Source organism: Epinephelus moara, chromosome 3, assembly GCF_006386435.1.
Source record: "Epinephelus moara isolate mb chromosome 3, YSFRI_EMoa_1.0, whole genome shotgun sequence".
NCBI lineage: Eukaryota > Metazoa > Chordata > Actinopteri > Perciformes > Serranidae > Epinephelus > Epinephelus moara.
The window spans coordinates 15046671-15072099 of NC_065508.1; the positions used below are offsets into that span (position 1 = coordinate 15046671).

A 25429-nucleotide genomic window follows, 5' to 3' on the forward strand; every position below is an offset into this window, starting at 1 on the left:
ATGCGAGTGCGGTGACGGACGGAGTAAAATATCGCCACACTGCTGACATTTTACTCCGTCTGTCACCGCACGCTGTTTGATTGCGTTATCAAAACACGGCGCTATTATTCGGCCTTGCTTTTCACTTATTCCACCGAATACCGAATGTGTGTTTTTTTGCAATATTCGGCCGAATATATTCGGTTACCGAATATTAGGTGCATCCCTAGAAGTGTCTTACATACAGTAGACGTCGGTTTGCATGTACCCTGTTTGGAGAAGCTGGCACGAGTACCGAAACAGAAGCTAAGGAATGTACAACTCTTTATGTACTTTAGCCCCTAAACAATATCCCACTAAAAATCAGTTTAAGTGCATGCTATATTTGGGAATATTTTCACAGCTTTACCTTGCCATCACACAACGATTTCCGATGGGTAACTGAAGCCATTGCGTCACTCTCTTCAAAGCCAGACTCTTCTGAGAAAAACAGTAATTTGATATTACTAAACACAGGAGCTGCTGATTCACTGCTGCTTTGACCAGTTAGTTTGTGTTATTGTGTGACTTTGGCATTTAAAAGGATTAATACAGAATCCCCAACGTCACACAATAACACAAATTAACAGATGCAACGGTAGACCAGCAGCTCCTGTGTTGAGCGAGCTAAAATGACTGTTTTTATCAGTGGAGTCTGATGACTTTGAAAAGAGCATAGATGAGGAAGTAAACTGTAAATGGCTTCCCTGTCTGAAATGGATGTCTGAAGGTAAGGTAAAGCAGTATTCTCAATGTACCATATGCTTGGCTTAAATATGTTTTGCTGCTGCCCCTGTCCACAGCTGTACATCACTTAGCTTCCGTGGCGGTACTCCTGTCTGCTTCCCAAAACTGAAGGCATGCCCATTGGCTGTAAAAAAAAAAAAAATAATAATGGACATAGCTACTGTGCATCACCCATTGGTTTGTTGACTCTCATTTTAAAGCTTCAAGTTTGGAGTGAGGGGTGGTTATGACTGAGAAGCTGAGGACGCTGTCTACAGACAGCCTGTCACTCAAAGTGGCCCACTCTTGATAATGAATATATAATTTTAAGCCTTAATAAAATGTAAATGGGTGACTCATATAAAAATTCACCCCCATACAGTTGTCATGAAGAGGGAGATTAGCTACAGATACCAAAACTGTTGTCTACAAATACAAAAAAAATCAAGATTTAAGAGGCTTTATTATCAATTCTGCAGTTATGTGACAGGCATACAGAGAATCAAAACAACATTTCACTTTGAATTGATCCATGGTGCAGACAGTGCAAGAGGATACGTTTAAAATAGAAGAGGTAATACAAAATGAAAATAAATAAGAGCAGACATTGCAAAGCTAATAAAACATTTACTGTGGAATCAATGTGGCTCAGGTTCATGTCCCACCTTAGCCACGTGGTTCATGTCCCACCTTAGCCACGTGCTTCATTCTGGATGTGGATAATGACTCTATGGTTTTCTTGTTTTACTTCCCTTTTATCACTGGAACTGAACATGCGATTGCAATAAAATGTTTTTTTATTGGTGCAATAATGTTCTATGTGATGTAATTTCCTCCTTAATTTAGGTACATATCATTGGTCACATTCCACCTGGCCTGTGTCTTGGCAGCTGGAGCTGGAACTACTATCACATTGTCAACAGGTAGCAACATTAATCACATAAAACAAAAAATGCAAACCTCACAACTGTTAGAAATTGTTGTAGTGCAGTTGCAGTACATCTTTTTTAGAGGACATGAAGTTATGAACACTCAGCAGTGAATTTAATAAGTAACACTAATGTCCCCAATGTCAGTTTATAGCTGCTGTCTATTGTGCAGTAGCTGCCATATATTTTAAGTGCAATGCCAGTATATGGTAAATCTACCCAGATTATCTGTAGTCAAATAAGCTTGTGGTTGACTTATTACCAGCAACACGTTTCACTTCCTCTTCGTTTGCATGGCTGGATCAGATGTCTTTAGATAGATGCTTGTGTGGTTTTGTGAGTCCACTTAAATGAAGATACAAGTTGTTTTGCTTTTAATTTAAAGGTCAGTGACCTACTGTGGTTAAAGTAGCTGCATGCAACAGTCTGACTTTTTGCAAAAAGAGATGAGACCAGTTTTAAAGTTTCTCTTTTTGTTTGATATCCTATTTTTCCCAGATATGAAAGTACAATTACCGGACAGTTTTTTGGCCACACACACATGGATGAGTTCCAAATGTTTTATGATGAGGAAACAATGACCCGCCCGTTGGGAGTGGCATTCATTGCTCCCAGTGTCACTACTTACGTTAATCTTAACCCAGGTGAGTTCATAAACAAGTTGAGTGTTCTCCCAACATTTTCAGAAGCAGCACACAGGGAAAAAATTGTAATCCTTTTTCTTGTTCCAGGTTTCCGAGTCTACTATGTGGATGGGAATTACCAAGGCAGCTCTCGGCTGGTGCTTGACCATGAAACCTACATCCTGAACCTCACAGAGGTAAACCACAGTCCAGGAGATCCACGTGGCCCAGAGCAGAACCCCAAATGGACACTGCTGTACCGCGCCACAGAGGCTTATGGTCTGACCAGTCTGTTCCCCTCCGACTACAACGGGCTGATACAGACCTTTATAAAAGATGACCGGGTCTTCCAAAAGTTCTGGTACCTCAGACATAAAGGACATGTGTCAGAGCCCTGCAAAGAGACATGCAAAACTACACTGCTCTGCTTTCTGCAAAGCGGGCGGTATGATGAGCTGGAGCAGTGTGACCTACTCCACAGTTTTGGAGGGAACTTGGCCCGGGCTGCCAGAAAAACCCTCTGTTGATCTGAGGAAGTTTGGACTGAATGTGTGGGTGAGGAAAAAGCAATATGACCCAAAAAAAAATGAAACTGAGCCGAAAAAATGTGTCTTTCTTGTTACTAGTTGGTCAGCAAGGACTGTTGAATTTGTTCAATGACAAAGTCCCCTAAGCTATTACTCATTACTTTGACAGTTGGCTGACTTTGTGAACCTGACATTGAGTCTGAAGAGTTGTGTTATACCCTGTGGTTACTCAAACATCTGACTGTGATTGTAACAGGCCTTTGGTTTGTCAACTGCTGTTCTGCAACGCCAATTTCGCAAAGACTTCTCTGTTTACTTGAAATGCACAGTATTGCAGGAGTTGTGTAGTTTGATCAATGTGGTCATGCTTTTGGCAGTTCTACTGAAATGGGTGCCTTGTATCTGGAAAAATGATGCTAAACATATCTATGCTAAACAATCTTGCAACTTTAAAATGCTGTTGTGCACAGAATAGCTTGCACCAGTCTCAAAATTATTCTTGATGTTAACATCCTTCAAATTGAGCTTCATAACATCCGAAGACTGATTTAAATTTCTTTAAAGCAGGAAGTTTGCATTATAATTGATGATCTCTTAGTGTAGGCCTGTCCCACAGTGCAGTGTTATCATTACCTTTGCCGGGATTTGAAGGTTGTAAAGCAAATCAGTAAGCCTTTTACTTCATTAAATGTGGTGGATTAATGGATCTCAGGCATCACTTCTCAGGTTTGGCCTATGTGAATTTGCTCCGCAGCACACAGTATCTTTGCTCAATCATTTTGTCTTGGGACTTTTGGCTGAGATATAGGTCAGTTGATTATTAACCTTAATTCGCTGCACCATCTGCCTCAGCATAGACGTCTTCAAACCTAAATAAGGAACAGTATATCTCATTGAGGTTTACTTCTGTCTGCACTTTAATTCTTTGTTAGCTAGTCAACGTCATGGTTTGGTGGACCCAAAGTGTGACGAGCATGGGAAGCCTCTTAGATCTTGGTCTATGCGACTTGTGGCGTAACATGAGCATAACTTGTAATTAAACTTGTAAAATAAGAAATGATTTAAAGAGAATGTGTAAATTATGAATAAAAGATGAAATCTGATACATGTCTACTTGTTTTGTGTTTGCTGAGAGGGAAAGATATTTTGAAAGAAAAGGTTTTGTGGCAATACTTTGGTGAAATCAAAATAGCAAATGTCATATCAACAGATGATTCGCATCGTGATATTCAAACCTAATATAGCTGCGTAGCATATTTACAGATGTATGCAGCTCACAGGGCTTGGAATAGCTTTTTTTCTGTGTGCATGTAACTTCTAAATTACATGCATCAAAATGATTTTACCTGCACCACATTTTGTTTACAGCACCATCTGGTGTATTTTTCCTTTTGTTCGTGCTTACCTCTCATCACTGGCATTATAGGTTATACATTTGTTTTTCACTGCATTAGAAAATGGAGTTCTGTCAGAGTTGGCAGCCCTGCACAACATATTTTCTGCACCCAGTCAAGTACACTGGTGCATTTTGAGCTGAGAACTATGCACACCTCAAATCCTATGTGCGTTACCATGCATATGCATGAGGTATTTCGAGTCGTGACTCAGTGCAGTAGGTGCATCATTGACTTAAAATACTCATGAGTCACTCCCTTTTAAATAAAGTGGAACGGTAAGAGAATAGGCCTGCATCCTCAAACTCTAGTTTAAGATGGAGCTGTGTCATATCTGTTCTATAAGCCACTGTGAGCACATTTGTGGGCACCTGTTTCTCGTGTCACCCTGTGTTCTGGTAAACCGCTTCACCTCAGTGAGTGCATTTCCATCTGCTTTCCCTCACTAATAAACCACAGTGCATACATACAGTGGTGTGAAAAAGTGTTTGCCCCCTTCCTGATCAACCACAGTTATGTTTTAACAGGAGCTGGGGGGCAAACACTTTTTCACACAGGGCCATGTAGCTTTGGATTTTTTTCTTCCTCATTAATAAAACCCTTCATTTAAAAACTGCATTTTGTGTTTACTTGTGTTATCTTTGACTAATGTTTAAATTTGTTTGATGATCTGAAACATTTAAGTGTGGAAAACATGCAAAAAAGTAAGAAATCAGGAAGGGGGCAAACACTTTTTCACACCACTGTATATTCTAGCAGCACCTAAACATGGTACATTAGAAGAAGACGACTTAGAATTGACTTAATATTTCAGGGGAGAAGAATTAATAATGGCACTGGGAAATAGTTCAAGACTCAAGAAATGGACTGTGTTAAAGACAAACCTTTCAGCATTATTATTTCATCAGGAATGAATGTTTCTCTGATTCTATTTCAGATTTCTTATTCTATTTTTGGACACCCAAAAGAGTCATGAAGCATACAGACATCACATTATTTAATTCTTCACATATCTCTCCATTGTAAATTTCACTTTAAGTGCCATGACTCATCAGAGCAACGCTGCAGCCTACATGATTTGACCCGGTGAGCAACCCCACTGGTCTCAAGATCATACATGTGAACTTATCATTTTGTGCCTCTCTTCAATTTAGACACCAAACTCTCATTCAGTTCTTGAGTTAGTGTTCAAACTACCAATTTCTGCTCACCATCCATCATTCAAGGTACAACTGTAACAAGCCACTTCGTTGTTCTAAAGGGCTTTTATTATGGGTCTGAGAAGAACATAGTGACACCAAAGTCCTCCTTGTACAGGTCCCAGGTTTTCGGTTTGTGTGGGTTGTCCAGCTCTTCCCTGGATAGAAACAGCCTGTGGAGAGTTTCACAATCAATACTGATGTCAAAACAAAATCTGAAAACTTTTGAGTCAGGAGCTAAAGGAATGATGTATCAGACACATACTTGTTATCCTCTATGAAGGAGGTATTGAACCAGAAGTAGAACGGGACATCCTCATATCCTTTTGGAAGACCCTAAGGGGAATGATGAAAGATAAAGTGAATTATAGGACAATCAGGCCAAACACCAGCTTTACTCTCATATGTAGTTACAAGGGAAAATTTAAGCACTCACAGCACTCGATTCAAACATAACCTTCACGTCCCCATCAACCACAGGCCCATTCTGTAGGCTGATGACTGCTGCGTTGTTGCCCACATCAGGAAATACCTAAAAGAAAAAAAGAAAAAAATTCATACATTCAACAAATGAATCCATTTGACCTGATGAGTGCATGTGCAGAGAGTGTGTGAGACTTACTGTGCAGTTCTCCTGTTTGGCACACACACACTGAAACACCAGCTCTTTCCTCACAATTATCTTCACTTTGAGATCACTGCCATCACCTTTACCCACACCTGGGTGAGAGCACAAAAACAGCAGCAGATATTAATGGACACAGCAATACTACAGATAAAGTTACATGTTGGAGTGCCCGGGGTTTTACCTGCTATGGAGTGGATGCGGACGCTCTTGATCCTGAGGCTTTTAGGTGGAGGCAGCTGTCTGTTGAACTTGGTCTTCATGACCTCATAGTACCCCACGTACCGGCTCTGTGGTTCAAAGACAGCATGTTCCAATACTGACTCAGTGTCTGAGGTTTCATGCTCATGCTTCTCATACTCATGGTCTCCACTGACAATCAATTCAATATGACTCAAACTGTGAGAACTGATCATAAGCTTATGGTAAGTATATGGTAAATGTGTGACACATTCTGTGTGTACATAATACAAATAAATATTAAATACGGTGTATATGGTAAATGATGATACTGCTAAGGATTGCAGTATTTTTTCAAACTATTTTGATGGAATAATTCTTGTTTGTGGAAAACTGAGCTGTCGTAGTTTAATTTTTCTTTGTACCACTGAGAGGCGCCAGTCACCTTCTTTCAATTTCTACACAAAGTCCTGAAATGTAGAGTTGCAACAATTCATTGATCACTTGTCAGCTACTGAAATTAATCACCAACTAATTTGACAATTGATTTAAGTTTTTTTAGTCAAAATTCTTTGATTTCAGCATCTTAAATGTGAATATTTTCTGTTACTTTTGCTCCTCTTTGACAGTGAACTGAATATCTTTGGGTTGAGGGCCTCATATTGGGCTTTGGAAAACACTGATCGACATTTTTCACCATTTCCTGACATTTTTTTAAAACCAAATAACTAATCGATTGAGGAAATAATTGACAAATAAATCGACAATTAAAATAATCATTAGTTGCAGCCCTACTGAAATACTTAAAGTTCTTAATTAATGCCTCTATTGAAAATAGTCTTTGTGGGGCGTTGGTGGCTTAGTGAATAGAGCAGGCGTCCCATGTACAAAGGCACTGCCTCGCTGCAGCGGCCGCGGGCTGGACTCCAGCCTGTGGCCCTTTGCTGCGTGTGTTTCCCCCAACCTCTCTCTCTCTCCCCCCATTTCACACTGTCCTGTCCATTAAAGACAAAAGCCCAAAAAATAATCTTTAAAAAAATAGTCTTTGTTGGTTTAGCCCCTGAGTGACTTGTTCGTACCTGAGAGGGAGTCTCCACTCCCTGAAACTTGGAGCTCCGACTCTTGTCCGTCCTCCTCTCACCAAAATACTCCAGACTGTCCTGGTGGACAAACAGAAATCAATGTTAGTAAGTGTTTCAAACTGTTTGTGATCATTCATTAACTTTTGCTTGAGCAAATCTAACACGTACCTGTGCGCTCTCAAACTGGTCACTGTCTATTAACCAGGTGCACACCATAGTACCTGTGCGTCCTGTGACAGAGAGCAGTAGGGGGTAAACAAAGAGTGAACGTTACATATTTTCTCTACAGAAAACTAATGTTCTTGTTCAACATAAATGATTCCCTAAAATGATAATCAAACAAGTTGGAATCTTTGGCATTACCTTTCCCTCCTTTACAGTGAATAGCGATGATGTTTTTGGGATCAGCAGACATCCAGTCCCTCACATTTGCTGTGTATTTCAGCATGTCCCTGAGAAAGACAGTATAACACACAATCATAAACACATTACGAAAAGCTGGCAAACTATTATACAACATGTAACGGTAGTTAGTGATACATCCTGTTTCTGTATGTGTTCATAATACTACTTACAAAACCAGCGAAGGAGTGCTTTTTAAAATGTGATAAGATAAACTTAATTGACACCACCACTGGAGAATTTAAGACTCATTTGCAGGCATTATGGTTGTGTGAATAATGTCAACATAATGCATCAATGTCATTACTATGATAACAAAAGGCCCCATTATGTAGCTGTAATCTAAAGTGCTTCAGTATGATTACAAGCAAAAGGGAGAGGTGAAACAAAACATCACATGGAAAATGTTACTCACTCCAAGGAGGGGACATTGTGGTCATCAATGAACACCCGCTCAACCTTGTAGTGGAAGAACTGGGGGTCGTAGCCTTTCTCACCTGGAAACAATGCATAAAAAGTTATGCATAAAAAGGGTGTGCAGTGCATGTGACAAGAGGAGGTGTCAACTTACTGCACAGGTTGTAAACTTTATAGTGGCCGTCATGTTTAGTGTCTAAGAACCTGGCCACCTCCTGCAAAGACAGGGAGAAGAATATGTCAAAACACCTGCCTGCCTGCGCATGTGTGTGTGTGTGTGTGTGTGTGTGTGTGTGTGTGTGTGTGTGTGTACTTGGAGGTCTGTGGGTCTATTTTATATTGAAAGTTCTTTGTAAAAATGGTGCCTATGAATGGACTTCATTATGAAACTGGCTAGTGTAATTAGATTTAAACTATCTACAGTGTATTCAGGTGGTGTAAGTCTTACCCTGATTGGATTCCTGTAGAATGACTGCTTCCCAGAGGAGGGGAAAGACATGGCGATGACACGGTCTAGAGAGGTGAGGAAAGATGCAAACAATTTTTTAGTCATCTCGATGTATTTTCTGACATGTATGTATGGTGTTTTTTGTGTTATACAGCATGTAACAACTACCTGTGACATAGGTTAGGTCAAGGTCGAAACCATCCTTCTGATAACGCCGCTTGTTCTCAGAAACCTGAGAAAAATAACAAGTCATTTATCATGAACTAGTAGACATCTTCTCTCGTGATGCCTACCCCAATTCAGCAATCCTCCAGACAATATTTACTAAATGAGCTATTCACAGTTTTCTATGCATCCTTGGTGACAATCTTACCATCCTCCTGGTGACCTTCTCCAGCTCTTTCCTCTGAGCTGCCAGTCTGAAAACCCGCACCAGGATTATTATTCTCAGGAAACGGAAAAACGACACCACCCTGATAAACAGAGAATGAAAAAAATATATAATTATGAATCATTAAACAAATGCTAACATCTTAATAGCACTGACTACAATGTATTTAACATTAATATAAGAAATTAAAAAAAAGAGAGATAATAATATGATCACTGACACACTATGTACTGCAGAGTGATGTTAGGGTTAGGCATTATTGTTGAAATCCATATAGCATTACTAATCAATATTTTATGACATCAGTATACAGCCACACAGGTGTTCTCAATTACCCTGTGTGATTAGCTCTAGATGTTAATTAAGCACACTGTGTACACAGATCTGGCAACACAAGTGAAAACACCTGCATGGACAGACTATAAATCAATCAATTTCAGGACCATTACAAATCAATCTCCAGGTACTAAACCTAAACCTTTATGTCCAAATTAAAATCTTCCTCCTGGTGCTGCAGAGCTTCCATGTACTTTTATAATTCTCTATCCACTACAAAGAAGCCAAACACAATTGTATGAGTCATTTCTAGTAAATCCATGTGTTAGCTGGGAGAGCAGGGTCAAGCAGGTACCTGGGGATGAGACTGGCTCCTGACAGGTCAGTGAAGGTGTAGATCATGGTGACCACCAGCGTGATTACCACAACACAGGCGTCTACGATGTTCAGCTTGGAGCTGAAATAAACTCTGAACCTAAAAGACACAACACGAGAAAGTGAGCTGAGGAAACTTAACAGATATTGCAACTACTAGCATGTGTCTGAATCTAACATTACTGTAGTAGAAAGTTATGTATTCAGTGACACTAAACTGGAACTGAGTCAGTAGGTTTCCCAAGGACCGGTCCCATACATGCCATACGTTTCCTGTCCAGCTTCCTCTCCATAACTTCCTGTTTAACAGCTAATCACTCTTGATTTCTGCTGACAAGGGACTCTGGGACTGTTTGCATCACTCGCTCAAACATTTCTTGTTTTCACATTCAAAAGCAAGCAGTTGTGCAGTGATAACTGAAGGTGTGGGTAAACAACATGTGAATATATACAGTTTATAATATACAGCAATCTTTTACAGCAACACCACAAACTAATATCTGAATCCCCCCTTCTAATAGCAAATAATTAACATAATCTTCACAAAGTAAAATTCGCTACACTACTGCATGCAAGGTCTTGCTTTCTCACTCACCCTTGCACATAAACTCGCAGGAGGACGTCAGCGAGAAAGAAAAAGGAAATGATGAGGGACACAGCCTCTAAGGCATCTCCAACATCTCTGCTCTTGGCTGGCAGGGACAGGTCCACAATCACCAGCACAAAGTCCACAAGGATCAGTACCACTCCAAATACACTGGACGACAAGACAATCAGCATTAACAAACACCACCAGGTAAGGACAGAACCATCATTGGCCTCCTAAAAACACTCACCGAAATCCAAAAGACATAACAAAAGGTTCAATCTTCTTCCGGATATTGCTGCATAGGAGAAAAGAATGTTAGTCAGTGGATGTGCTTCTGAATAAAAATGTTGCATACTGTCTGGCAGCAAACTTACTGATACATAGTGTCTGGTACCACACTGTCATCCTTTCCATCATCTATCTCCACTGAAGCATCCTCCATCTTTGCTATGTTTCTAATAAAAAGATGTGCAAGATGAAATGTTCACAAAAAGCAGGCTGATAAGACACAACACCCAGCAAAACACCACCACGTTCACATATACAGCAACATTACTCACCCATTCACACCTGAATCTGACCCTGGATTGAAATGGACAGAGGACATGGTGTGTGTGTCTTCCTTCTGGCTTTGTTCTGAACGTGTGGTTTCTGCATTTGAAAACAAGAGTGCAAATAGTCAATCTCTACAGTTACAATGCAAAAAAGAAAGACAAGCTAGAGGGGGAAAACTTTGTGTCCTGTCCTTAAATACTGTATCTCTCTTTGAAAGAAAGACAAACACTTTAATTATGAAGCTTGTAATCAGCATCCAGGGTGCATTAGTGCTTCCTGAATCAATCACACAGCAAGTGCTCTGATTAGCCGTCGGTGCAAAACATACAAGCAAGCAAGGAAATTAGTAACTGCTCCAGAAAGTCAAGTGAAAAATAAAAACAAGCAGATTAAACAACACAAACCACCCGCTTTTCAGCTCCTCTGGGCCAAGCACCTTCCCACAGTCCCCTCTTCTCCTCACAGACTGTTTGTTTACCCGATGGAAACAAATTAATCCCCCAAAAAGTCTCGAAACTCTCACCGCCTGCTCACCGTTAGGGCTGTCATTCGTGAAATTATACGGGAGTTAGTCTTGTGACTTCTTGCGAGGACAAAGGAAGACGGTTCAAAGGTTAACCGGGTAGATTTTTTTTCTTTCAGTCCATCCACTATTCCTCTGCGTTTCTGCAAACGTAGCGGTTTGGGACTTCCTGGAGCTCAGTGTAAAACGCTCGGCCCTCTTTTCTTCCTCCGTTACTCTTTAGTCATCCTTCCTTCTCACAACCGCTCATTCACACGAAAACTGACTGAGTCTGACCATAACCTCTCCGTGCAGTGCACACAGCTGCTGTGCCCACTTGTATCGTCTCAAAATGTTTCTGAGTCAACAGGCTGCTGCAGCCATCTCACATCTCCCTCCTCTCTGCAACATCTGGTTTTAATTGCAATGCGCATTCCCGAGCACCAAAAGTCCTATCCTGGTTTCTAGAGGCGGACCATGCAAGGTACCTATATAGGCTATAGTATGATGGCAAAAACTGAAAGCTTTGTGTTGGAGGTACCTGATTTTTTTATATGCAAATTCTGCAGCATGTGTGGACATTATATTTCCTAGGTAAAAGTGTGAACCATTAGAAAATATCATTTGGCAAAATTAAGGAAAGGCTAAATTAAAGTTAAAGGACACAGCAGACTGAGGCAGAATAATAAATTACAGGCTACAACATCACTGACTGTATTAAGTAAATGGCTCTCTTTTTCACAGGCTTTCAGAGTGCTAAAAAACTAAGTAATGGTAGAAAATGACGTCATTTTATCAGCAAAAAATGTAAAAAAAAAAAATAGATATGTAGGCTATATAAATAAATTAATTCTAAAAGTAAAACCTTGTAAAAATGTAGATTACACACGATAGAAATTGTCAATATGTGTGTCATGCCAGTAAAAATACAAGTACACAAATACGTCTTTTTTTGTTCACTGACCACAGACTAACACCAGGGGGAGCCATATCCACATCACACATAAAGTGAATTTGCTGCTCTGTTTCATATTGTGAATTGAATAGCCCACCCCTGTGTCTTTTAACTGTTGGTTGGATACAATTATTTATTTTAAGATATTTTTCGGCCCTGTAAACTTGACAGGCATTATTCAACATCTGCAACCAAATCCCCTTTTCCCTTTTTACTCTAACTTGGTTGCTGTTGACCTCTGCAAGGGTAAAGCCTGAATTGTTTTGCATTTACACTATAGACTTAGATACAGGTGTTGATTTCGGGGGATGATGCAGGAGACATATCCCCCTCAGCATTTAGATAATGTACATTTTCTTTCTAATAATAATAATAATAATAATAATACATTTTATTTAAAAGGCGCCTTTCAAAACACCCAAGGTCACCTTACAGAGTATGAAATAACATTCAACAGAGTATGAAATAACATACTATATAATGAAAACATTAAAGTAGCAGGGGACTTTAATTCTGACAAAAGTATTAGCCAATAACACCATGAACTGATGCAGAAAAGACAAGAATTAGTGAATAAAAAATCACCAGGATGCAGGAAATTAAGTGCCTGATGCTTCATATTTTCTGGCAGAGGAACCCCAACTCCCCCTGTTTCATATGTGTCCCCTCCATCCCCACAATGTTAAAATGAAACCTACACTGACTGCACATATGTGCTGCCTTTGTATACAGTGATTATCTCGTTTCTGTAATATCAGCATGTTTACATAGTCTACAATGTATAGTGTTAACTACAACAGTGTTAACATTTAGGCTATATATCTCTTCTCTGTGATGTTGGGGGATGTTACAGAAACAAAGACCCATACTGTAAATTTAATTATATTATTTGGAAAAAGGTTGATTTATAAGGCAGCTGGAGTAGAATCCTTAAACATCTATAGATTTAGGTGTGTCCTTAAACACCAGTTTATTTTGGAAGGATATTATAAATATGACCAAGGTTACTTAGAAGGTTTATTGAAGCTGAGGGGTGAGAAAAGACATGTGGCTTAACTTAAAACAGTGACTGGTTTCTATTCTTATCTCTTCAAGACAACTTGTACTTGTTGTGGTTGAGCTAGTTTATAGCTTGTCAAGTATTGTTATGGCAATATGAAATTTCTTTTTTATGACCATTTGTCCCTGTGTTGAGATACATACATGCCCACTAGAGTTGGTGGTGGTTGGGTTAAAAACAAAAAAAAAAGCTTATATGTTTGAATTTCTAAGGGTGATTTACCCACACATTCAACTGAACCCTCTGTATAAGGGTCAAAATGATTTCTGTTTAATGAAGACACCATGACATTTGGGAACACAATGGTAAAACATGACTTAATACTTCAAGGAAAATAATAAACTTATTTTTAGAATGATTTTATTTATATAAAAAAAAGGCATAAAAAAATAAACTTCTGGTATGTAAGGAATGGAGTCCTGTCAACACTCTCTGTCCATGAAGGCGTTTGCAGGTCTGGGATCAGCTAATACTAGAATCCTTGATAGAAGAAGAAAAATGTCAAACTGGCTCGAGTTCAGTGTTTGGCAGGGTTTGAAAAACCTGGATCCTTTAATATGGACCATGCAGAACTGGCCCAGCCTATAAATAATACTGACATGTTTTTAGAGGAAAAGAACACTGAACCTGGAGAAAACAAGGGGAGGCATCGTGAAATGAAGGTAGGCTTGTGGCACAGAGATTTTAAAGTCTGAGGAATTGTAGTATCTGTTTATTCTTTTACCTTTAATATATATTGTGTTTATAATTTCAGACTGGTATTGGAGCAAGAGGCTTCTTCTGTAAAGTCATGTCAGGGTTGCTGTTGTTGGCTCTGGTGTGCCAAACCATGGCCTCTTCTTCACCGTTTTCAGTAAGTAGCTTTTTCTACTCTCTGAGGGTATCAGGATCTTTGTTTTTCTACTGACATTGAAAATAGAGGACGTATGGTAAAAAAAGCATAAATTGCAGGCAAGGTTTTTTAAGAGCTGTCATTCCTAGAAAGTTTAGAGACTCCACATGAATAAAATCTGTTTCATAGATGCCTGGAGATGTGGCTCTATGCTATCGCTGGCCTATCTCTGAATATTACCATAAAACAAGGACATGTCACGCATAACTTGAAACTGATTTTCCTCATTTAAGGCAGTGGACCCATGCGGGCCAGACGTTGCAGCTCTCAAGCACAGCATAAGGAAACTGGAGAATAAACTCTTGATCGGGTCTTGGCAGATTCAACACTTGCAGATGCACAAATACTTCCGTCCATTTCAACCTGCTGTGTCTAATACTGAACCTGAAACTGACACTGCCCCTGTTGTAAACCACAACAGCAGTGGGGCAGTAGACAGCTCTGATGGGACACTGACGACAACACTTCCACCAGCAGGCAGCTTGATCGTCCATGACAAAGGTAAGAAAAGCTCATATCATGTCATGTGAGTGTTTGGGTGTGTATTTTATGTAAAACTACAGCTTGGGATGTGACATCTACAGCGCTCACAGTGCTTCAAAAAAATGTATAGGTCCTTAAATGCAACATGAAGTAAGAGTATCATGAATTAGGGATGATAAGGATGATAACTAGCAATGTCTTTTTCTGATTACTATCTGCCTAGACTGTTCAGAGCTGTTTGACAGACTGAGACCACCAAGCGGTTTCTACCGCATCAGACCCAAATTACAACAGGAACCTTTTTTGGCCTATTGTGACATGGAGGATGGAGGAGGATGGACAGTGTTTCAGAGACGTCGCCATGGAAAAGTTGACTTCAACAGGTATTTAATCAGAGAAGCTGGCCCACAAACTGTACAGTACATGGGAGGATTTTAAATCCCCAAATCCTTGCAAAGCCCAGCATTAGATTGTTTAGGTATAGATAAAGGTCAGGCAGCTGTTTCATGTGAGGTAAAATATCTGCCTGATTCTTGACTTAGAGACTGGGTGGACTACAGAGATGGCTTTGGTGACTTCAAGCTGTGGAATGATGAGTTTTGGTTGGGGAATGAGCACATGCATTCGCTACTCTCAGAAGGTCAGAAATAATGAATTAATCCCAGAATCTACTTTTATATTTTATTTTGAAATAGCAATGTTCTTTTTCCTCAAATGTTTTTGCCTTTATCTCTTTGCCCTGAAGGAAAGAACCTGGTGAAGATTGATCTAATGGACTGGGATGGAAAGAGAAGTTATGCATTTTACGAGAACTTCAGGATCACTGACGAGGCCGTAAGATAAATAGATTTTACAGTTCTGTTTTTTGTTTCGGTAACTGTGATCCTCAACATACACCAGTTGCTCTGATGCCTATTCCAGGACAAGTATCGTCTCCACTATGGGATGTATAGTGGGCAAGCTGGGGATGCTCTGACTGGTGGTGGGGGAATGGTGGAGCAGTGGTCTGCTTGCCTCAGCGGCATGCAGTTCAGCACCAGAGATCAGGTAAGTTGTCTATGCCTTTTTACCCTTATAAGACTGCTAACTATATTGGCAATATGTAGATGCTGACTGTGTTAACACTGATGATGGTGATGATCATTCACAGGACAATGACCGCTACCTGCAGGGCAGCTGTGCTCAGGAGAATAAGGCAGGTTGGTGGTTCAACAGGTGAGACCTGTCAAATTAAATCACTATTGCTCTGACTGTTATCTTCTCTCTGCTTCATTTCTGCCTAAGCATTCCTGAAAATAAATTTTTGGTTTACATTCTGAGTTTTGTTTCGCCTGTTGAACCATGGCGAGTATCATATTGGTCAAGCTGAGGACACAGTTCTTTATTTTAAACACACTTCAGTGCATCAGAGCAAATGCAGCAGCTTTAAGAATGTACAAAGGTTCAATCACCTCAATTTGTCATTTGGTAAATGCAACATCTTTGACATTAACCTTCTATCGACAGATGCCATGCAGCCAACCTGAACGGGAAGTTCTACCGCAAAGGGAAGTACAAGGGCCAGAATGACGATGGTGTGGTGTGGGGGAGCTGGAGAGGCCTTTGGTATTCCCTGAGACACACCACCATGAAGGTGCGGCCTCTGGTTTTCTTGGACGCCATGGGCAGTGGAGCAGGGGACATGTGAAAACACCAGGTCTCACATTCCCTTGTGTGATACATATGAAGCTGAATAACGAGAACAAAGATTGATGTCATGTTTAAATTCTTTGTATTTGAATTTCTCCCTTTGCTTCATCATTTGAACTATTATCAAATGTCAGTACAGTATCTTCTATTTTTCAGTAAGCACTGATTTGTATGAAGTGTATGATATTACTCAAACAATAAAACAAACAGCATCTCAGCCACAATGCCTCATTGAAATTAATATTTGACTGTCCTCAAGAATTGTTACAACTGTACTGTGCATTTTGCAGAAAACACATGAAAAATGCTTGACTTATGTCACATGGAAAATAGTCCCGAAACAGTAAACTACATCACATTGAGACTGGTCCTCACTTTAGCACAGTTTGGTACAGTGGGATTTCACAGCACGATTAAAATCAGCACACTCAGCAGTGTAGAACATTAAGACTAAACCTGTCTCCTGTAGTGTTTTCAGTACTGTCGCTGACAGCAGCTTGTGTGCGCTGTGCATACTGTAGGTACAAGGCCATGTTCAATGTGACTACAGAGACACTCTGGAGATGACTTATAATGAATATCAAAAATTGAAAATATTAAAATAATCCCATTATAAATCTGCAATAGAAAAACATGTTTAAAACAGAAACTTAAATATCTTTTAAAAATAAGTGGTTTGTTCTCCTTCTCATAGATAAGCAAACTTCCCAAATCTCTAAAATACAATACAATCGTCACTGATATGTGTGTGTCTGCGTTAAAGGGACAGTTCACCCAGAAATCAAAAACACATATTTGCCGTCTTATCTGTAGTGCTATTTATCATTGTTTTGGTGTGAGTTGCAGTGTTGGAGATATTGGCCATGGAGATGTCTGCCTACTTTCCTGTTGGGTTTTCAAATCTATTTTTTGGCACTTTGCAGAGTGCCATCTAGTGTCATTATATTAAAGAAAAGGCAGACATCTCTACGGCCGATATCTCCAACACTCAGCAACTCACACCAAAACAATCTGGATTAATAAAAAGCACCACAGGTAAGAGACAAAATATATGATTTAGATCTTAGGGTGAATTTAAGGTTAGGAATAAATGTAAATAGTGATGGCAAGTCCTCCCTGGCACAGTACTACAAACCTCTACTCCTCCCCTCCATATGCTGAGGACAGATCTAGGTCCAGCATCATCTGCTCTGCCTCACTCAGCCTGTAAGGTGAGCTGCCACTGCTACTGTAGCCTCCAGACATTGGCAGCGAGCGACAGCGACCTTTCCTCTGTTCCGATGGCGGTACACTAAAGGTGGAGCTGCGCTGCCGCCCCTTGACCCCAGAGCAGGACTGGGCCTCCTTTAATTTACGAGCAAGGATATTTCTCTGGATAGGCGATGGTCCACGACGGTTCCAGTTCTGCTCAGCACGCTCGGCCCGATCCACACTCAAGCTGGCGTGCCCTGCAGCTGGACCCCCGATCCCTGAGATTCCTTCTCTAACTCCTGTCTCACTACTCCTTTGCCTTTCCCCAGTACAGTGGAGGTCTGCGTTGGCATTGTTCTCAGATACTGAAATGCTGTTTGTGTTGGTTCCTGTGTGTTTGAGTTCATTGTTGTGAGAAGGAGCAGCTGTCTCTATCCAGGGCTTCCTCTGGTCATTTCTCTGGGGTCTGGGTTTAGCCCACTCAGGGGCCCCGTGCTCTGGAATGGGGTAAGAGCTGTATGGCTGCCTTTCCCGTCCTCCTTTATTCCAACAACTTCCTTCAGGAAGGGTCCGAGATCCCACCTGAAAAGGACAACATTTGTCTTTGTTTATTAAAAGGGCTTTAACTACACAAAAATATATGAACACATAAATATAGCTGGATACGTGACCTGGGTCATGCTCCTTTCTCTGAACTGTCTCGAGTGTACAGAGGATAGAGGCTGAGGTTTGGGGTCGTTAAAACTGGAGGTCCTGCGGAAATTTGGATTCTTATGATAAGAGTTTCCCATTCCTGTATCTCCTCCTCCTCTGAAACCTGCTAACCCACTCCTCTCCACCATCTCCACCCAGTCAGCAGTGCGGTCACGCCATTTCGAGCTGCCCCCACTTGCATGAGTAGAAGGACCTAGGACCAGCTCCACTCTGAGACCAACTCTGTCTGATGTGACCCTGGAAGTTTGTGATGGTGGCTCAGAAAAGGGAGCTGCAATACGAAAAGGACTGTGGTTAGCATCGTCCTGGAGGCCCAAAGGGAGTGTGGGATGAGCGAATCCAGTTGGTGTAGGAATGGGGGAGTTCGTGGGTGATGCAGATGTCTCTACCACAGTGTCATGGACTGGGCTTGAAGAGACATGGTACAGCTGTGTGGCCTCCTTTAACCCTTTCTTCTTCATTTCTTTCAACTGCTGCTGAGCCAGTCGGTACCTAGAGAGACAATTGTGTTGTTATTTCTAGGATTGGGAAGTGATAGAATAAGTTTGACAGTGATGTTCTGTGTGTGATGACAAAGAAACTATATTTCAAACGTACCCAAATATAGGTGGCAACATCTTCTGACCTGTGGGGGAAAGCCTCTCTGGGTCCTGTGAGAGAGGTATCACCAGAGGCTGTGAGAGAGGCTGACTGGCCAGGGAAGGCCTGTCTTTCTGGGCTACACCCACACCCATGCCCCCCGGTGGGCCATGTCCGTCAGTCAGGCTGGGTCTTTGGAGGCTGTGGCCAAAAATGGAAGCCTCATCTGAGAGCTTGCGTCCTCCGGGGGAATGCATGGAGCCTCTGCGGACAGAGCTGCACTGAGGGGTCTTGCAAAGCTTTCTCCACAAAGTCACCACAACAGTAGCCAGAATCACAGCCAGGCAAAGGGAGATACCTGCCACCACGACCATGTTACCACCTAGGGGGGCAGCTCCGACAGTCACAGGGGGGAGGGATGGTGAAGGAGCAGGCAACACTGGGAAGAAAGAGAAACAAATGTGTTAATATGTGACGTTTTTAATAATTATTTTCTTGTTAAATTCTGCAGAAAATCAAGGGACAGAGGGAGCGAAAAAGAAAAACAAGGAGATAAGAGGCGAAGAGACTGACCGACACAGTCCTCCAGTGAGCAGAGGGACTGTTCCTTCACCATGCCAGTGCACTGCATCCCTCCCACACCTGAGGGCAGCAAACACTCACGCACTCGCTCCCTCACGCCCTCTCCACAGCTCACACTGCACACACTCCAGGGCAGCCATGGGCCCCATGACTCTGCAGAAAAACAGATAAGCAAAACAATGTTAAATTGCAGATACATTAGAAAGTGTATAAGCCTTAATTCTGTGTTGTTAGTGTCAATATCATGCAATGCTGGGATTATTTTGAGGGAATAAAAAGCCAGTAGAAGTGTACAAATTGGACCCTTCTACATGGAGCAGAAAAAGACACTGACTTTGGCATGTGGCTTTAAAATTTAGTGTGGCCTAAATATATATTTGTTGAAGTTGAACATTATGATTTGTTATAAATTACTAAGCTGTGTATCTGTGCACAAAATAATAAAATAACTGGATATGTGCTGACTAAGGTTGACACTTCACTATAATCCAACATCATGCACTGTGCAGTTTGTTACACAGGAGTGCATGGGAATGCACAAAGGTCAGTATAGTGGCATGGCTTATCAGCTGCAGGTAACAATGCCTGTTTGCTGCACTGTGGTGATCAGCTATGTTGGCCCTGATTTCATGGTTTGATATGATGATGCTCAGTTTGCACACTGCGTTATCTTAACACAGTTTCATGGATAATGTGTGATCTTCAAAAAAGGAAAAGAAAACAGATGACAATTTCAGTCTTGCATATCCTTAAATAGCTATTAGTGATGTGGTATTTATTTTCTCTTCTTAAAGTTTGACTTGAATGCATAATAATAGCCTTATGAAGCTGTCATTTTTTTCACGATGTTCACTCTCGACTGGATATTGCTGTTTATAAATATGGAATGACAGTGTGACAATGAGCCAGCAGACACAACACCGCAACCCTGAAACTAAAGCAGCTAAAAGAAATTTAGCCATCATTCATTTTGATTTTAACACCCACGTTTCCCTAGAGTGACAAGTCAAAATGTCTTCCATGAAAAAGGCCTTCTCTTTAATGAGGCCATTTGTCAATTAGTAACAAGTCTAATCCATCACTGGATTTTATCAATCTGCGAAAATCTGGATAAAAAAGCAAAGCAACTCTTTCCCTCTCTCAAAATCCACTTCTTATTGAGCAACATTGCACCCCTGCTCCAATGACACTGCTGAGTGACAAGCAGAAGAAGAGTGTAAATGTGTTCTTGTCAGCTGCCAAATGTGAATCTCACCTGCACTCTTGTGAACCACCAAACAGGTCTGTGCAGGACTAGGGGAGCGACTGAAGTTGAAAACAAAGCGAAAACAGTACTTATTCCTTCCTGGGTAAAACACAGAACAGTTGAATTCTGTCTCATTCTCTCCCTGAGTCAGCCAGTTATAGGCCAACAGAGGTGAAGACGGCTCCTCTGGTCCAAACCCCATCAGTGCTGTTCCACCTGCATCCATCCCAGAGGAAACAGCAACCCCTCGTACAACACCTGCATCCTTATACAGCAATACTTTCCCATTGATGTGAGCACAAGGCGGGGTTATCAGTTTAACAGTCATAGTCCCTTCACAGCCACTCCTGTAAGCATTGGTGTTTTCCACCAGCAGCTTGTAGGAGAAGATACGGGACAGGTAGAGAGGTCCAGAGCTCTTCACATCCTGCGCTGCATGAGGAGACCGCAGAGCCACTCGTATGAAGTCTCTCTCTGTGAAGGGGAAGGCGCAGGACAGCTCAATACTCTGGGAACGGAGGGGTTTGATTGGGTGTCGTGTGCGGGCTTGGACCTTGTCGATGCTGTTTCGCCCTATCTGGTTGTACTCCATGTAACTGACTTCTAGGAAGAGAGCTGAGTCAATGCCACTGGAGCAAGCCTGAAAGTGTTCATTAGTGGATATCCCAACCTGGAGAGAGAGAAAGGAAGAGATGTATGAACAGTTATCATTCTGCAGCACAATAAACTAACTTAGTGTGTACAGTTTGAGATCTTGTTTGTCTTGCCTGAAAAGATCCTGATTGGTTTCCAGCCCTGTCCACAGCGATGTGAAAGGTGGGCCACTGCACCTGCAGTTCTGAACTCCACCACCAGGTAGTGCTCTCCACGCTACTGTCATGTGTGCCATTACCACGGGAAACAGCAGAGATGCTGGTCTGCCTCAGCAGGAACCGGAAAGTCCCTGCATACAGGAAGCAAGAACAGTTGAACTCCACCCTACCGGTCGATTGGTCATTGGGGAGAATCCTGGTGAGAAGGGTGGTGTTGGTTTCCGTGTTGACCAGAGAGAGGCTCATGTTGCGGATGGTGCTGCTGTTGGATTTTGTGCTGAAGTCCACAAATACACTGGCGTTGCTAAGGGCAACATGGAAGGAGGGCCAGATATTGAGGCCTGCAAAAGCTACAGGAGAGGATGCACGGAAGTGAGACAGGGCAAAGAGACAGACCATTTTACCTAATGTTCATCCATCTTGCACAAACATCTCTGAGCATGTCCACTGTGGGTAAAATCTGGTCTCAGATTTTGTTATTGTTTCTTTGCGCATTTTACATTTACTTTTTGTAAATCTGCTTTTCCAATTTTCTTGACTTTGCAAGCTGTATGTTACTGCGCTTACAGGGTGTATTTCTGGCTCAACTTACTGCAGTGATTCAATAAAATGGCATTTTCTAAAACTGATATATCCCAACCACTGCTTAGATGTGGAATATTATAAAAAAAAAGAAAAAAAAGTTGCCTATCTATTTAAAGGTCCAGTGTGTAGGATTTAGTGGCATCTAGTGGTGAGGCTGCAGGACCGAAACATCTCCCATGTGCCAAGCGTGTAGGAGAACTACAGTGGCCAATGCGAAAACGTGAAAACATCAATGGCCCTCTCTGGAGCCAGTGTTTGATTATTCCATTCTGGGATACTAAAAACCAATATGGCGGACTCCATGGGGGATGACTTGTTCTGTATGTAGATATAACAGCTCATTCTAAGGTAACGAAAACGATTCTTTTTTTGAGGTGATAATAAACTAATTAAAACCCTGTTATGAAAATGATATACCTTTTCTGCCAATGCATGTCCCTAAATCCTACACACTGGACCTTTAAGGTTCCAACTGTATAAAAAAATCATGACACAAATTTCAGAAATCAGTTTGGAAGAAATGTGACAGTGACTGCAGTACAGTGTCACTTTTGACAACATAATTGTGCATCATGATTCATGATCCAAAGAAATTCCATGTACAATTACATAACACTAAATTATGTATGGGCCCATTAATATATTACCATGTCAAGTTTTTATGACAACGCAGCCACAAATGATGGAATTTGGCAAATACAACTAAAGCTCAGTTTTCAGCACAGACACTACGGATCCAAATAGTGAGATGCATATTTCACACACAATACGTTAAGCATTTAGTAGTTACCTCTGTGTAGCTTTTTAGAATATTAGCAGGGAAAAAGTAAAAATGTTGTGGCACAGTGGCACATTATTTCTAGAGCTATTGTGCTGAGGGTAAATCCTGTTGTGCAAACCTCACATCCTCACAAAGCAAAGAGGGTGTGGGAAGAGGAAGAGGCTGACCCTCCGTTACTCCCTTCATTCTTCTGCCTGTTCCTCACATCCTGTTGAAGCTAACATGTGTGTGCTTGATCGGATGAATTAGAAACAATGGTGATGATGATCAAACATGTCATGTTGTTTAGGTGGTTTGGTGACACTCACCATATCCCATGAGCGCCAGCAGGAAGGGCAGCAGTGAGACAGCCTGTGGCATTCCGATGTCCGTGCCTCTGTTTTCTCCTTCACCACATGACCGTCGTCTTCCACCATCCCTGACCTCTGCAAATCAGAGGCAAATCACAAAATAAACAAGACAAAATCCACATGACGGCAGCAGGCAACAATCAATTGTGTTTGTCAGACAGGAGGGGGCATGGAAGATGTAGTAACTGATCTGAGGCATGAAAAACAGGAAGGCTAGAGCATGGAGCTTTGACAATGAGTTTTCTGGATTTACAGTGGCGTCTTCCTCTTCCTTCCATCCTCACAATGGATATGGAGAGATGCAGCCAGCACACAAATGTGGAAGTTATCCATAACAAATATTTATGAGGTGTAGAGCCACATACTTGTTGTTTGGTTGCTTTTACTGGTTTTCAGTGATTGTTTTTCTACTGTTTCCTCACACATACAATAGATTCCTCTCTCAGAAACAAATCTAAACTTGGGATTTTTGGCACCAGGATGTGAGACTTACATTTTACACTCCCACTCACATTTGAACTCTGGGGTTCTGCTTTGCACTATGAATACCTAATTACCTAAGGCTGCAATTACTAAAATCAATATGTTACTGCAATATGTCTACATATAGGTAAAGAGTTAAATGCTTTGTCAACTTTCAACCAAACCAAACCACAAATGTATCTGTGCTTAGCCAACAGGAAGGCTGACTACATATAACTTTGTCACTTATTTGGAAATATTTTATGAAACTGTGTGCGCAAATATGAAACTTACAAATGATTCTAAGCCTGAGTTTTAGCGTATCTAGTGCATACATGCCTTTGGTCAAAACCGTCATTGTTTTAGCTGGAAATTAATCTGTCGTACTCACATTTCTTGTTGACTCAGCGCAGCATTATTCCTCTCCAATTTTCCAACACAGAAACCGGCAGCAAAACTACTCCTTCCATGTCCTGGTGATACATTTCTCCTGATAATCTGGTTATAATGTCAGTGATAGTCTGCAGGACAAGCGTCACAGATCAGACAGAGTTCTCCGGAGGCGCGCGCCGGTGTTCAGAGCGCGCGCGAGAGAGATCCGCTCACAGTCACTTCACGGTCACCAGCGGGGCGGATTGGATATTATGTGCAACTCACTATTTGTTTCCTCTCTAAACGTAGAGGCACTGGAAAGACAACGTACTGTGACGTAGTGGTGCATAAACCAATAGACTAGTTTTTTTGCAGAAAGAGTGAGGAAATAGTTGTACACACACACGCACAAAAACATAAATGAGTCGGTTATTAAAATATTTTAATGGCCTCTACACATTAATTTCCCACCAACCTCTTTTAACAGCCTGTTATAAAGTGCCCTTTAAATGATTTCTAATGGCTTAACCTAAATATTTAGTGACTCAGATATTGCTGTATTCAAGTTAGAGATAGAAGAAGTTGTGCAGTGCAGTGCAGTGTGCAGTGGGAGGCATAACCTGATTATAAGGTCTGTTGGTGACCACAGCCCAGCTATTATTAATGGGGAGAGAGTTGAGTAGGTAACAGAATAAAAGAACTTGGGTATTAATTTTGATCATCAGTTGCAGTGGGCTCATCATGTTGAATATGTCTGCATTTTCTGCAAGGGCTGAGGGTCCATGGAGTTGATAAAAATATTATGTTATTTTACAGAGCAGCCATTTAATCTCATGGTTTGGTAACCTGACTGTCAACTTCAGATCTCAACTCCAAAACCTGATCAGAAGGGCAGGGAAAATAATTGGCATGCTGCCCTTATCTTCTCTCCAGGACATATTTGAGGAGACAGTGAGGAAGTAGGGTCTTAAAATCACTGCTGACCCACATCCTTCATAAGGAGTATGAGCTGATGCATTCAGGCAAAAGGTACAGGTTGCCAAACCGTAAGCTCAACAGGTATACATTTCTGTTAGTCCCACTATCAAACAAACTACTTAAGAGTAGGAGATGAAGAGTGTGTGTGGGTGTGAGGGGAGGGGGATGTGCAATATTTTGGTGTAGGGCATCTGTGCAATAATTTGACATAGGACATTTGACTGTGAAATAACCTTGTGCAGGGTATCTGTGCAATTACTACTTGCCCAATAATTCTCTATAGGACTTGTATGCAATTACTTTAGGTTGGGCATCTATGTGACATTTGGCTCTAGGGCATCGTTCAATACTGGGGTGTATGGATTAATTGTAATTTGACTGTACATGTGTGTGTCCGTGACACCTGTGTTCTTGCAAATGTCCAAGACAAATAAAGGCTA

The 25429-nt window shown here is 41.3% G+C and overlaps 4 protein-coding genes across 10 annotated transcripts in view; 2 read left to right on the forward strand and 2 right to left on the reverse strand.

Annotated features, from left to right (window-relative positions):
• smpd1 (sphingomyelin phosphodiesterase 1) overlaps window positions 1-3926 on the forward strand; it is an 8239-nt gene extending 4313 nt beyond the window's left edge. Inside the window, exons 7-9 of the mRNA XM_050040664.1 lie at window positions 1591-1667; window positions 2172-2317; window positions 2405-3926. Coding sequence (XP_049896621.1) covers window positions 1591-1667; window positions 2172-2317; window positions 2405-2823 — 642 coding nt within the window. The 3' untranslated portion in view covers window positions 2824-3926. The remainder of the gene's footprint in view (window positions 1-1590; window positions 1668-2171; window positions 2318-2404) is intronic.
• Window positions 3927-5199: 1273 nt separating this feature from the next.
• tpte (transmembrane phosphatase with tensin homology) lies at window positions 5200-11596 on the reverse strand. Of its 3 annotated transcripts, none has more exons than XM_050040596.1 (19): window positions 11291-11596; window positions 10762-10852; window positions 10576-10656; window positions 10449-10496; window positions 10208-10369; window positions 9593-9712; window positions 8944-9043; window positions 8739-8802; window positions 8571-8635; window positions 8277-8337; window positions 8121-8202; window positions 7667-7755; window positions 7472-7533; window positions 7301-7381; window positions 6226-6331; window positions 6039-6136; window positions 5853-5948; window positions 5682-5752; window positions 5200-5589 (listed from the first exon to the last, which is right to left on the reverse strand). In XM_050040596.1, exons 2-19 carry the CDS (start codon window positions 10806-10808, stop codon window positions 5487-5489), a joined length of 1536 nt encoding a protein of 511 aa, XP_049896553.1. In that variant the 5' UTR covers window positions 10809-10852; window positions 11291-11596; the 3' UTR covers window positions 5200-5486. The 3 variants fall into 3 exon arrangements, with proteins under 3 accessions (XP_049896553.1, XP_049896554.1, XP_049896555.1); XM_050040597.1 differs by having other exon boundaries at window positions 11161-11299; XM_050040598.1 differs by lacking the exon at window positions 11291-11596 and adding an exon at window positions 11165-11281.
• fgl1b (fibrinogen like 1B) lies at window positions 10270-16555 on the forward strand. 4 transcript variants are annotated; one of them, XM_050040601.1, is made up of 10 exons: window positions 10270-10408; window positions 13883-13935; window positions 14028-14126; window positions 14399-14666; window positions 14872-15031; window positions 15191-15288; window positions 15394-15482; window positions 15570-15695; window positions 15799-15863; window positions 16155-16555. In XM_050040601.1, exons 2-10 carry the CDS (start codon window positions 13930-13932, stop codon window positions 16333-16335), a joined length of 1092 nt encoding a protein of 363 aa, XP_049896558.1. In that variant the 5' UTR covers window positions 10270-10408; window positions 13883-13929; the 3' UTR covers window positions 16336-16555. The 4 variants fall into 4 exon arrangements, with proteins under 4 accessions (XP_049896558.1, XP_049896559.1, XP_049896557.1 ...); XM_050040600.1 differs by lacking the exon at window positions 10270-10408 and adding an exon at window positions 11623-11742; XM_050040602.1 differs by lacking the exons at window positions 10270-10408; window positions 13883-13935 and adding an exon at window positions 11605-11742.
• On the reverse strand, window positions 16403-24256 carry LOC126387863 (thrombospondin type-1 domain-containing protein 1). Of its 2 annotated transcripts, none has more exons than XM_050040594.1 (8): window positions 24031-24256; window positions 23136-23252; window positions 21417-21592; window positions 20659-21319; window positions 19395-19556; window positions 18840-19260; window positions 18200-18734; window positions 16403-18110 (listed from the first exon to the last, which is right to left on the reverse strand). In XM_050040594.1, exons 2-8 carry the CDS (start codon window positions 23185-23187, stop codon window positions 17475-17477), a joined length of 2643 nt encoding a protein of 880 aa, XP_049896551.1. In that variant the 5' UTR covers window positions 23188-23252; window positions 24031-24256; the 3' UTR covers window positions 16403-17474. The 2 variants fall into 2 exon arrangements, with proteins under 2 accessions (XP_049896551.1, XP_049896550.1); XM_050040593.1 differs by having other exon boundaries at window positions 21417-21811.
• Window positions 24257-25429: the final 1173 nt, after the last annotated feature.